The 14,156-nt window shown below is 35.8% G+C and overlaps 1 protein-coding gene across 1 annotated transcript in view; it reads left to right on the forward strand.

Moving 5' to 3' along the window:
• Positions 1–13,750, forward strand: part of NUFIP1 (nuclear FMR1 interacting protein 1) — a 48,238-nt gene extending 34,488 nt beyond the window's left edge. The window contains exons 8-10 of the mRNA XM_036831974.1: positions 791–907; positions 9,920–10,152; positions 11,493–13,750. Of these exons, the coding sequence (XP_036687869.1) occupies positions 791–907; positions 9,920–10,152; positions 11,493–11,609 (467 nt within the window). The 3' untranslated portion in view covers positions 11,610–13,750. The remainder of the gene's footprint in view (positions 1–790; positions 908–9,919; positions 10,153–11,492) is intronic.
• The last annotated feature ends 406 nt before the right edge of the window (positions 13,751–14,156 follow it).

Genomic DNA, 14,156 nt, shown 5'->3' on the forward strand with positions numbered 1-14,156 from the left:
AGTTACTTACTGTCTTCATTCTTCAGTCAGGCATTACTGACTTGTTTAGAATAGGTGTAATACATTTTGAGAGCTGCCAAAAATAAATGTAATAGGTGGTGTCCGGGGGCTATAGCTAGGCTTACTGGGCTCTGATCAAACGCTTTACCTTTGGCAGGCTCTTAGTACTTGGTAAATTCTCATAGTTGGCTTGTTTACTTAAGTTCTTAGAAGTTCTAAATAATAAAAATTTTGGGCAGATTCAGTTCAGCGTAACTCTTTGTGCCTTTAGCTATAGAATGGTTGAAATATTATATGTGCCCTCTAAACCAGTCTTAAAAACAACAAAAAGAGTGGATATTTTATATTTTATTTATTCTAAATCTAATTTTCAGAGTCTGTGATCCTAATCCAGTGAAGTCAAATAAATTTATGGCCTTCCTGCTACCTTAATAAAATTAATTAATAGCATAAATAAAATAAAATAATTAATAACAAAGACTGTCTAGTTAATTTAGAGAAGGCCCAAGTTCCATAACCTGTGAAGCATGGTAAGAAACTGAGTCGTGTATAGCTTCCATTTGCCCCTCTGTTTTCTCTTTGGGGCAGATAGCTTATCTGACCATAAAGATTTAAACCAAGGGGAAATTTTTCGAGTCTCCTGGATTTCATTTTTGGGAAGATTGAGGAAATGATCAGAAATTACTTTCTTTTCACTAACACATGAGGGAGTGGGGGGCTGTCAGCTTTCTTTTTTATGGTGGTAGATATTTTTGGTATACAGTTTTACTCTTAGGTCTTTCTATTCCAGAGTCTGATAAAGAGGAGAAACCACAAAGTGCTGTCATACCTAAGGAAGTGACACCAGCCCTGTGCTCCCTAATGAGCAGCTATGGCAGCCTCTCGGGGTCGGAGAGTGAGCCAGAAGGTAAGTCATGGCCTCAGTTGTTACAGTTAGGTTTGTTTCGTTGCCTTTGATGTACACTACGCATCAATAGCATCCTTTCATGTGTATGTGTCTGAGGACCAGATGTGTCATGCACATTCTTTGATCCTCAAGTTCCTTCTTCATTTGATTCAGAAGTTTACATGGGATGAAGCGAAGTGAGAGAAATGGGGAAATGTATTGCTCCTCTAGGAGAAAAGGGCAAAAATAATATAATGAAAGAATAGGAAGGGGAAGAGATAATATCCACTAGTGAAATCAAAGAAAATTCTAAAAGATATAGTGAAGAAGGTTAATTACTTCTCTCTACTCTCAAGAACCCTTGTCTTAACATGTTTTGCACCTTTAGTAGGTGGAGCGAGGTCCTTTAGGACAAAGAGGATAATAACATTCCTTACATGTATATGGGGCATTGCTCTTTATAGAGCTCATTTACCTAAATTTGGAGAACATTTGGAGAACACAGTAACCCTATACTTGTGTTGCATTCGCCTGTGTATGTATTTTAAAGGTTGAGAGACACGGAATCCTTTAGATATTCTTTCTGAGAAGTTAACATTGTTCAGGATACATGTCTTAACCTTTAAAGATGATAATAAACCAGCTCAATCACTAGCGTCTCTTTTAGGGCCACGTAAAAGAGCTGTGAGTAGGCTTGGCAGTATGGCAGTTCTTAACCCAAGGTTCATATCAGTAGTCCAGCATTTGTTTAGTGAATAAGCATGTGGCCTATTGTGCCTGTGTGCCTGGCTCTGCATGGTCATTTTATCTAGGCTTCACCAACCAACCATGAGAGAATTCATGAGTGTGTGTCTCGGATATGTAATCACAGTAGGGGCTGTACTCAAGATAAGAATAGAGGGTCTTAAAAGTGAATATGTAGAAAAAAAAAAAGTGAATATGTAGGATGAAGGGAAGGTTTGAATGTAATTGGATGAAGATGGCAGGACTTTTAATGTTGGCTAAGCTAGAGAAAATCAATGTTTGTGTAGTTGAGATGTTGAAGGAAGAGTTGGGCTTTAATACGAAAGTTAAGGTTTAAATCTATCTAACAGGAATTTTTTTTTTTCCTTTTTTCCTTTTACCGTGATAGCTGGCTAAAAGCTAGTTGAATTTTGAAATATAAACTACTTTGGCTTTATCAGAGTATTCCTTAGCAGATGGTTGCCTCTTCTTATTTTTTTTTTTAATCTTCAGAAAAACAGTATTTATTTCTTTACTTTTGTTTCCATTATACTGATATGAAGATGAAGTTATTCTTTAAACACGTATTACATTTCCTGCTTATCATTTGTATTTATGACAGGTGATAGCAAAGAAAGCTATTACCAGATTACTGAATCCCATAAAAACAAGCTGTACTAATGCTTTTTTCTCTCATTCCTAAGATAAAACATTTTATACTCATGTCTTCATTTTGAGGCTGCCACTATTTTTTAAATTAGAAGGAAGAAAGGAAACTGGAAGGGGTCTTTGAGATTTCAACCCTCCATTTTATAGACCCTTAAACTTCGAGAGGGTAGGTTTGCAAAGCTAGTATATGGCAAAGCTGATGTAAAGCTTAGGTTTAGGGACTTAAATGTCTAAAGAAGCCAACTATATTGCCTTCCATTACAGTCTTTCTTTGTGTGGCATTTGCTATCTTCCTGCACAGTAATGCATAGCTTTTCTTTTCTAGTACATAACAGATGTTGTCTGTTAAAAGATATGTTTGATTTTGTATGAATTCATTTTGACTAATTGTCTAAAATGTCCTGCCTTAAGGAAAAAGTCCTTGCTTCACATTCCTAAGCCTTAAGAATTATTTTATGTAATTTGAATTCAGCTTTATTAAGCCATCCAGGTCACTAGCAAATTTCTAGCTTTCAGTGTTAATTCTGGGCTATAGGATAGGATAGGATAGTGACACAGAGGGACTTCAGAATAAATAAACCAAGGAAATAAAGTGAGCCTTCTCTGAACCATGAAATAGCATCTAGAAGGCTGCTTATTTAAGTGGGTTCTAAATGGAGAGAAGCAGTCTGATTCTTTCTCACAGATTTTAACGACCGTATTTTCATATTTAAGACCTGTCTTAACTTAGGAATTAACATAGAAGCGTGTAGAGGATCTTAAGCATAAATAGTGCTTTTCCAGAATGAATTTTAAACAAGGAAAGGGTCCTTCCAGAAAGACTGAGCAAAAGAAGAGGCTATATACTTGGTTCTGGGGCTGTCAGAATCATTAAAATATAGATAGGAAAGAAAATTTCAGTGAGCAGTATTTCCAAACGTTTTATCTATCCTGGGTCTTGCATGTTAGTTTTTTGTTTTTGTTTGCGCCATATGAGAAGTTAAGCACAGTTTTGCAACTCCCCAAAATTGTTTTTTCTTCAAACAGGTTTGGCTATGATTGAGGGACCTCCATACTGAAAACTGATTCAAAAGGCCACAAACCAAAAAAGAGTGATTTAGGTTTGAAAAAACTCAGTGGCTATGTTTTAAATCTATTTGGATTGATAAGTATTACATTAAAGTATGATACTAAGCTGGAAAATGTTGTGAACCTCAAGAAACATATAAATGGTCCTAGTTCCTCATTCCTTAGCAGGGAATTGACAATATAGGCTCTGATTCATTTGACTTTTTTATGCCTGGATTGGGAGAGCAATACTTGAAGGGAAAGGAAATAATAGAAAATAGTGCCCTAGTTTTTCTTTTTTGCCTTTAATTATTATTCCCATAGTTTTGAACTCTGCAAACCACTTGTGAATTCTTAGCTCCATTGTTTTATGGTTATATTTCTCTTATTTTCCTCTTTTCCCCATTACTTTGAAGGCACATTAAAATCACTATCAGGGCAAATTCTTATATAGTGCTTACTCTGTTTCAGGCACTGTTTAATGTGCTTTACTCATTTAATTATTGCAGTAACCTCGTGAAGTAGGTGCCATTACTTATGAGGAAATTTAGGCAGAGATAAGTAGCTGTTCCAACGTCACACAGCTAGGAAGTCTTGGATCTAGAACTTGAACCTAACAGTTTGTAACAGAGTCTGTACTTCTAACACTTACCCTGTACTTCCTTTCAAATGTAATTTCCACATTCAGTCCTATGTAATGCTTGAATGTTGAGGGTTTTGAGGCATATGATTAGCCTGTTACACTCTTGTCCAGGCAATTGAACTCAGTTCCTGACTTCTAGAATAGAACTCTTTATATCACATCAGCCTATAATTCATGGTAATCAAAAATATAGAAAAACCATTTGGGGCTGAGAGGAGGGAATTCCTATCTTAATACTTGTGAATTTTCAACTGATTATATGGTTGTTGTTTTTTTTTTTCTCAATATGGTGAAATACACCGATTGATTTTCAAATGTCAAACCAACCCTGTATTCCTGGGATAAAGTCTGCTCGGTCTTGGTGTATTACCTGTTTAATACATTACTGGATTTGATTTGCCAATATTTTATTAAGGATTTTTGCATCTGTGTTCTTGAGGAGTATTAGTCTGTGTTTTTCTTCTCTTATAGGCTTTGTCTGGATTTGGGATGAGTTGGGATCTGTTTCCTCCTCCTCTTTTAAGGGTTTGTGTAGAATTGCTGCAATTTTTTCTTGTTTGTAGGATTCAGTAGTGAAACCATCTATACCTGGCATTTTCTCTGAGGGAAGATTCTAAATTAATCAAATTTCCTTAATAGGTATAGCACTATTCAGATTTTCTATTTTTTCCTTGAACCAATTTTGGTAATTTGTATTTTTCAAAAGAATTTGTTTCAATTTGACCAATTGTCAAATTTATTGGCATAAAGTTGTTTGTGATATTTTCTTGTGATATCTGTAGGATTTATAGTGATGTTCCTTCTTTGATTCCTTATACTATAAATTGGGGGTTTTTCCCCCTTTTTTCTTGATCAGATCATCTTGCTAGGTGTTTATTAATTTTATAAATCTTTTCAAGGAACTACCTTCTGGCTTCGTTGATTTTTTTCTATTGTCTATTTCTAGTTGATTTTCACACTTTCACTCTTTCTTTCCTCCTCACTTTCTACCTCATTACAGTAGAAACTTAGATAAGTTATTTTAGATTTTTTTCATTTCTAATGTAAGCATTCAGAGCTATACATTTGCCTCCATGCATTGCTTTAACTGCATCCCGCAAATTTGACACATTTTGTTTTCATTTTTATTTATTTCAAAATATTTTCTAATTTCTCTTGTGATATGTCCTTTAACTCTGGTTATTTAGAAGTCTGTTGTTCAGCTCCAATTTTAGGAAGGTTTTTTTTTTTTTTTTTTTTTTTAGAATTATTCTTTTTTATAACATTGGCGATGTTTTTATTTATTTATTTATTTATGGCTGTGTTGGGTCTTCGTTTTTGTGCGAGGGCTTTCTCTAGTTGCGGCAAGTGGGGGCCACTCTTCATCGTGGTGCGCAGGCCTCTCACCATCGCGGCCTCTCTTGTTGCGGAGCACAGGCTCCAGACGCGCAGGCTCAGTAATTGTGGCTCACGGGCCCAGCTGCTCCGCGGCATGTGGGATCCTCCCAGACCAGGGCTCGAACCCGTGTCCCCTGCATTGGCAGGCAGATTCTCAACCACTGCACCACCAGGGAAGCCCTTTTGGAAGGTTTTTAAAGATAGTTTTCTGTTATTGATTTTATTTACTTCTGTTATGGTCAGAGAACATATTCTGTATGCTTTCAGTTTTTCAATTTATTGAGATTTGTTTTATACCCCAACACAACGTGAATGTTTATGTGAACTTGACAAGAATGTGTGTTGGGTCAAGTGTTGTCAGTTTGAATTGGTTGTTAATGGTACTCAGGTGTTTCATATCCCTGCTCATCTTCTGTCTCATTGTTCTTCAGTTACTGAGAGAAGAGTATTCAAGTCTCCAACCTTAATAATGGACTTGTCTATTTCTCCTTTCAGTTCTGTGAGCTTTTGCTGCATGTATACTGAAACTCTGTTTTTAGGTGTTACTGTTTTGTCTTCTTGACAAATTGACTTCTTTATCATTATGAACTGTCCCTCTTTATCGCTGTGGATAGTCCCTGTTCTGAGGTCTCCTTTGTCTGCTATTGATATAGCCATTCCAAGTTTATGATTGCTGTATACACAGTATCTTCTTCTATCCTTTTACTTTCAACCTTTGACTTTATATATGCAGTCCTTACCTTGCATTGTTCCTTGGTAACTGAGACTTAATCTCAGTTCAAATTGTGCAAAGCAAGGACTGCCTGCAATTTAAGGTTGGTTTCTTGTAGACATTATGTAGTTGGTCTTGTTGTTGTTTACCAGTCTGATCACCTAACCTTTTTTTTTTTAACATCTTTATTGGAGTATAATTGCTTTACAGTGTTGTATTAGTTTCTGCTGTATAACAAAGTGAATCAGCTATACGTATACATATATCCCCATATCCCCTCCCTCTTGCGTCTCCCTCCCACCCTCCCTATCCCACCCCTCTAGGTGGTCACAAAGCACCGAGCTGATCTCCCTGTGCTATGCGGCTGCTTCCCACTAGCTATCTATTTTACATTTGATAGTGTATATATGTCCATGCCACTCTCTCACTTTGTCCCAGCTTACCCTTCCCCCTCCCCGTGTCCTCACGTCCATTCTCTACGTCTGCATCTTTATTCCTGTCCTGCCCCTAGGTTCTTCAGAACCATTTTTTTTTAGATTCCATATATATGTGTTAGCATACGGTATTTGTTTTTCTCTTTCTGACTTACTTCATTCTGTATGACAGACTCTAGGTCCATCCACCTCACTACAAATAACTCAATTTCATTTCTTTTTATGGCTGAGCAATATTCCACTGTATATATGTGCCACATCTTCTTTATCCATTCATCTGTCGATGGACACTTAGGTTGCTTCCATGTCCTGGCTATTGTAAATAGAGCTGCAATGAACATTGTGGTACATGACTCTTTTTGAATTATGGTTTTCTCAGGGTATATGCCCAGTAGTGGGATTGCTGGGTCGTATACCACCTAACCTTTTAAGTGGGGTGTTTAAACAAATAATTATAGTCAATGTTGTAATTATCAATATTTGTTTCTATTTGTCTCATCTGTTTTTGGTTCTATTTGTTTATTAGGTGTATCTCTTTGTTTTATTTTTTAGGCGTTGGTCTACAGTTTATAGGATACAACTTTAACTTATCACAATATACTTTCAAATGATACTATAACACTGCATATATAGAGTCATACCTCAGAGATATTGTGGGTTCTGTTCCAGACCACTGCAATAAAGCAAGTCATACAGACTTTTTGGTTCCCAGTGCATATCAAAGTTATGTTTACACCATACTGTAGACTGTTAAGTGTGCAATAGCATTATGTCTTAAAAAAAACAGTGTACTTACCTTAATTAAAAAATACTTTATTGCTGAAAAATGCTAACCATCATCCGAGCCTTCAGTGAGTCATAATCTTTTTGTTGATGGAGGGTCTTGCCTTGTTGTTGGCGGCTGCTGACTGATCAGGATGGTGGGTGCTGAAGGCTGGGGTGGCCGTGGCAGTTTCTTAAAATAAGACCCCAGTGACGTTTGTTGTATCAGTTGACTCTTCCTTTTATGAACAGTGTCTCTGTATCATGCAGTGCTCTTTGATAGCATCTCATTCACAGTAGAACTTCTTTCAGAATTGAAGTCAGTCCTTACAAAACCTGCTGTTGCTTTATCAACTAAGTTTATGTAATATTCTAAATCTTTTCTTGTCATTCAACAGTCTTCACCAGGGATAGATTTCATCTCGAGAAATCACTTTCTTTGGTCATCTCTAAGAAGCAGCTCCTCCCCTGTGAAAATTTTATCATGAGATTATAGCAATTCAGTCACACATCAGGCTTCGTTTTTAATTCTGATCCTTTTGCTATTTCTACCACATCTGCAGTTACTTCCTCCACTGAAGTCTTAAACCCCTCAAAGTCATCCATGAGCGTTGTAATCAACTTCTTCCAAATTCCTGTTAATGTTGCTATTTTGACCTCTTCCCATGAATCATGAATGTTCTTACTGACATCTACAATGGTAAATCCTTTCCAGAAGGTTTTCAATTGACTTTGCCCAGAGCCATAAGAGGAATCACTAATCTATGGCAGCTATAGTCTTACAAAATGTACTTCTTAAATAATAAGACTTGAAAGTCAAAATTACTCCTTGTCCATGGGCTGCAGAATGGATGTTGTGTTAGCAAGCATGAAAACGACATGAATCTCCTGGTACGTCTCCATCAGAGCTCCTAGGTGACCAGGAGTGAGCAGTCATATTTTGAAAGGAATCTTTTTCTGAGCAGTAGGTCTCATCAGTAGGCTTGATATATTCAGTAAACCATGTCATAAACATGTGCTGTGTCATCCAGGCTTTGTTGTTGCATTTGTAGAGCACAGGCAGAGTAGATTTAGCATAATTCTTAAGGACCCTAGGATATTCAGAATGGTAAAGGAGCATTGGCTTCAACTTTAAGTCACCAGCTGCATTAGCCCCTTACAAGAGAGTCAGCTTGTCCTTTGAAGGTCTAAAGGCAAGCATTGTCTTCTCCTCTCTAGCTATGAAAATTCTAGATGGCATCTTCTTCCAATACAAGGCTGTTTCGTCTACATAGAAACTATGTTGTTTAGTGTAGTCACCTTTGTTAATTGTCTTAGCTAGGTCTTCTGGATAATTTGCTGCAGCTTTACATCAGCACTTGCTGCTTCATCTCGCACTTTTATGTCATGATGACGGCTTCTTTTAAATCTCTGTTAGTTTCAGACCTTTCTTCTGCAGCTTCCTCACTTCTCTCAGCCTTCATAGAATTGAAGAGAGTTAGGGCCTTGCTCTGGATTAGGTTTTCGCCTTAAGGGAATGTTGTGGCTGGTTTGATCTTCTGTCCAGACCACTACAGCTTTCTCCATATCAGCAGTAAGGCTGTTTCCCTTTCTTATCATTTGTGTGTTCACTGGAGTAGCACTTTTAATTTCCTTCAAAAACTTTTCCTTTGCTTTCACAACTTGGCTAACTGGTACAAGAGGCCTAACTTCTGGCCTGTCTCAGCTTTTGACTTAAAGTGAAAAACGTGAGGCACTTCCTTTCACTTGAACACTCAGAGGCCACTGTAGCACAGTTATTAACCGGCATAATTTCAATATTGTGTCTCAGGGAATAGGGAGGCCTGCGAAGGAGAGAGATGGGAGAATGGCAGGTAGGTGAAGCAGTCAGAACATACACATTTATGAATTGAGTTTATTGTCTTATGTGGGCATGGTTTGTGGTGACCCAAAACAATTACAATAGTAACATCAAAGATCACTGATTACAGATGACTGTAACAAGTTTAATAACAGTGAGAGTTTGAAATATTGAATCACCAAAATGTGACACAGAGACATGAAGTGAGCAAATGACGTTGAAAAAATGGTGCTGATAGAGTTGCTCAATGTTGCCACAAACCTTCAGTTTATACAGAACACTCTATCTGTGAAGAACATTAAATCGAAGCACAGTAAAATGAAGTATTCCTGTAATTTAAGAATTTTACAGCAATATACTTAGATTTTCCTCTTCCCTTCCTTTGTGCTATTGTTATCTTAGATTTTAATTCTATAGATGTTATAAACCCCACATACATTGTTATTATTATTTTTGCTTTAAATAGTCAATTACCTTTAAAATTTTTTTCAAATGAGAAAAAAGGTCTTTTGTATTTATCCACATATTGACTTTCTGGCACTCTTCATTCCTTTGTGTGGATCCAAGTTTCCATCTGGTATTATTTCTTTCATAGGGATCATTTTCTGTAGCTCTTTGTGGTAATCTCCTCAATTATTGGCAGTCATAGCTCACAATTTGAAAAATTTTGTATAATACATTGTACATGCTCAGTTTTAACTAACAAGTAGCCAGTATTATGGCTGGGGAAGGGGAATATTATGGGTTTTTTTTTTGTTATCTTTGGAAGTTTTCCCTGTTTTTTAATTTGTTTTTTATTTTTGTGTTTACTTTTCATCACATTTAGAAACTCCCATCAAGACTGAAGCAGACATTCTGGCAGAAGACCAGGTTCTTCATAGCAGTACTCCTAAGAAACCAAGTCAAGATGTTAAAGCAACTGTTAGAAATTTCTCAGAAGCCAAGTATGAGAGCCAAAAGAAAAGTTTTAAAAACACAAATCCTAAGAGGAAAAAGAATTATCGCAATTGTCAAACATTATTTGAACCAAGAACACACCATCCGTATCTCCTGGAAATGGTAAGTGATTTTTCTTTATGTTCTGATCTTTGTGTTCTTCTCGTGTCTTGAAGATAGAGCTCCTGGGCTTGTGTGTGTATATTTTAAGGTTACCAGAGACATATGCTCCTTGAAGAGTTATCTATGTATCTTAATTCTGAAGCTGCATTTGAAATATAGCTGATATTCGGTAGATGTGGAATAATTACAATTTTTAAAACTGCTTAAAATAAAGGAATCTAGGTTTAAGTGGTTGGTAAAGAAATATGTATTGAAGTGTACTGACCTTTTTAAAGTTTTCCTGTTGAAAGCACAGCTAAATACAGTGCAGGCTGAAGGGAGAGAAAGGGTTTTATGTTTATTCTGTGCATTATTGGCTTTATTCTCAGCATGGTGTGCTCAAAAATTTATGATCTTTCTTCAAATTGTAAAGAAGCAATGCCTCTTTTGATTCTAAGTGATGGACACGAAGCTGTTCAAAGATCCAAGACTTTCATATCTAAGAGTGATAGAAATACTCTGAAATTTTTAGTGGAATTGTAAAACTATCTATTGACATTCTGTGCAAAGTCTGATTTTGCCTGGTCAGATATATGCTTCTGCTGTAGCTGAAGTGTTCTGTGACTACACTCTATGACATGTTATAATACATGTAGACACAGTTGCTTCTTAATAAAATTGATCTGAAATGTACTCTTGTTTTGTAAATTTTGGTGCTATATAAAGTAAATTGCATTTTTTAAATGTTTACCTTATAAGTGGTATATTAAATCATCTTTCTACTGAAAGGTCCTGTGTGGGTGTTTCTGAACTACATTAATGACATCAGAAGTAAAATGAGTAGTTACATTAAATCTTTTTGGCGAATCACATATAAGTCCTTGGTTATGTATTCTAGATACCAGGGATTTTCAGCTTTCATTCAATTACAGTAAGCACAAAAATGGGCAGTTCTGAAAGACCAGCAGTGTTAGGATTTTTTTACTGCTAGTTTCATTATTACTATATTTACCATATCTCCTTACCACTTTCTATACTGTTTATAGATTTGGGTTTGGGAGGATCCTGTTTGACATGATGTTTAGATTTAAAGAATTGTAGACTTTTAAACCTATTTTTCCTGTCCTTTGCTTGATAGTCCTAGAAAGGGCCTCAAATGTGAACATTTGTGCTTAAAGCTAGATAGTTTTGGTTAAAAGGAAATATTCTTGCATTGTGTTTTAGTAAAATAATTAGTAAATATAATACACATCTTTATTGTTCTGTGTTCTTTATATAGAGAAGGCACACATGCTATTTTAGATGGTGTTTCTTGGATGTATTTTATTTACCAGCTAATCTTTTTATTTGTCATTTTTTAGCTTTTAGCTCCAGACATTCGACGTGAAAGAAACGTGATTTTGCAGTGTGTTCGGTACATCATCAAAAAAGACTTTTTTGGACTTAATACTACTTCTGCAAAAACTAAAGATGAATAGGTGGCTGGTGTTTTAGCATACATATCTGAAGCATGTAAAATAGTAACATCTTCAAGTTTGTGGAGGAAAACCTTTTTTTTTTTTAAACTGGATTAGTAATTAAATTGTAAGCCTCATGGGCTATTATGTAGGATTTTCCAGTCTTTCGTTTGACTCTATACAAATAAACACATAACTGATTTTTAAGACTGTGTCTGTATTGTTGGGATCATACATAATATTTGCTGGCAGAATTCTACTTTTTATTTGTATTTATTGCTGTCATGTAAGGAAGTCTGCCCTTGGGCCAGTTAAGAATTGAAGGCACTGGTTTAGTGGTAAAGAAAAAAATTAAAAAATTTTTTAATTCAGCTGAGCAGAGCTATAGGTTGGGGAGAGAAATACAGTCATTTTGTTTTTAATACAGGAGAGGAAGAGTCATTCTTTAACTTCAGCAAAGGGGGATATTTTAAAAATAAACCAGAGCAAATTAATATAATGAGAAGGTCTTGAAATTTAAATTTTCACTGTTTATTTCAAAGGACATTTTGAAATTCACCTATTGGCATTTAAGTAGCTCAAATATTGATCATTTGAAACATTACAGATATGGCCTCTGTGTGTGTTTCAATTCAGTTGAAGTGCTTCTTTTTGGTATGGTTCAGAATTGGACCTTTTAAACATTTTTTCCTTTGAAAAAGTATGTAAAGTATATAGTACTTGATGAGGTTCAATTAGTTTCTTATAGCATGAACAGTAGTTTGTGAAATCATGGTACCTGAGTTTTAAATAATTAAAATTTGTCCTATAAAGATAGTAATTGAACCTTCTAAAAATGTTTTAAATAAATAGCTGCTAAGATCTTTTTATCTCCTATAATACCAGAGGTTCTGGTCTTATGTTCTAGTCATTTGTGCTAGCTACTGCTAGAGCTCTACCCTTTTGACGTACAGCCAAAGGAACTGGATTTTTATAAATTAGTCTCTTGTTGTAGTTGGAAAATTAATTTTATCTGACATTGTGATTATTGAAATCCATGAATCTTGCCTTCAAGAAATAAGGCAAGAAAGCTGGTAGCAGGTCTCTGCCCTCTTGTTCCTCTACGTCTGTAAGAGGCCATCCCAAATCCTGGAACACCAGGCACGAAACACTGTGACATCACAGACCTGAGATTAAGATTCATACTGAAGTCAGTGTTTCCCAACCTGGTAACCACCATACAGACCTTTTTATTCTGCTTTACTCTATTCCTCCAGTGAGCCCCATATTTTGGAAAATTATCTGTCCAGTTCATTAATTAATTCAGTTCGTATACTACTTCAATGGATGAAAGATAGAAAAATGAATAAGGCCTTGCATAATTCAAAGATGTGACTCTTAACCCAATTCATCTCATCAGGATGGATGAAGTAACCAATGTTACAAACTGACTTAATATTCAAATTTTGACTGGTCTGCAGTTTTATCACAGGTTAGCATGCAAATTCTATAGGCTTTTAAATATATAAAGGAATTCACAGACTCCTAGGCTACTTTCGAAGAACCACTTTATCTCCAGGGGTGTTGACAATCACTGCTTTAAGGTGTATTGTGCAATGTTTTATTTTCAATCTTTCTTGTTTTCTAATAAATGTACTTAAGACTGAAAATGTTCCTCTGAGTACTGCCTTGGCTGTGTCTGACAGTCTTAAGCTGTGGTGACTGTTGTTTATTTCTAGTGGGTAATTTCAGATTCACTTGCCTTTATATTTAAACCAGGAATTACTTAATGTGTTTAAAATTTCCAAGCAGATAGAGTGTAACCTGTACGGTTTCTACTTTATGGAATGCATAGTCAATATCTGTAAATATTCTATGAGTTACTGGGGCGGGGAGGGGTGGCTTGCCTGTTCTTTTTTGGATTTAACTTGTTAATTGTCAGACCTTCTACATTCTTATTGTCCATTTAATGAATTGATTTCTGAGATGTGAAAGCATTATGTGACTGTTGGTGAGCTGTGCCTTTTATAACTGAGATATTCTCTTTTGTCCTTAATACTTTCTGCATTGGCTCCTATTTTCCCCAATTAATGTAGTCAAAACAGCTTTGGGGAAGTTCAATCTAAGAGTCTCTGGGAAATTTAATCCATTCATGTTAATTGAAATTGTTGAAATGTTTGGACTATTCCTACCATCGTATTTTGTATTTTCTGAATATCGTGCTTGTTTTTATTTTACCATTTCATTGGCTTGATTGATTGTCATTTTTTTTCTCCTTGTTTTTCCTCTTAGTGCTTTGGAAATAATTCAACCTATTGTTGTTCCTTTAAGGGTTACCTTTTTTCTCTATATTTACAGTTAATCAGTAGCCATATTTTCCACCCATCTCCCGATTAAGTCAGTTACCTTAGCATTCTGTCACTTCCCCACCTGGACCTCTTCTCCTTGTGTAATCATGTGAGATTTGTTTTAGATTAATCTCTATTATCTTGGTGTGTGTTTGTGTTTGTGTCTTGATATTATGCATCATTATTTAGACAGCTATAAGTTTCACTGTTTCCTTCTCACTGCTTTTTCTTTCACCCCAGG

This window comes from Balaenoptera musculus, chromosome 18 (genome assembly GCF_009873245.2).
Source record: "Balaenoptera musculus isolate JJ_BM4_2016_0621 chromosome 18, mBalMus1.pri.v3, whole genome shotgun sequence".
Classification (NCBI taxonomy): Eukaryota; Metazoa; Chordata; class Mammalia; order Artiodactyla; family Balaenopteridae; genus Balaenoptera; species Balaenoptera musculus.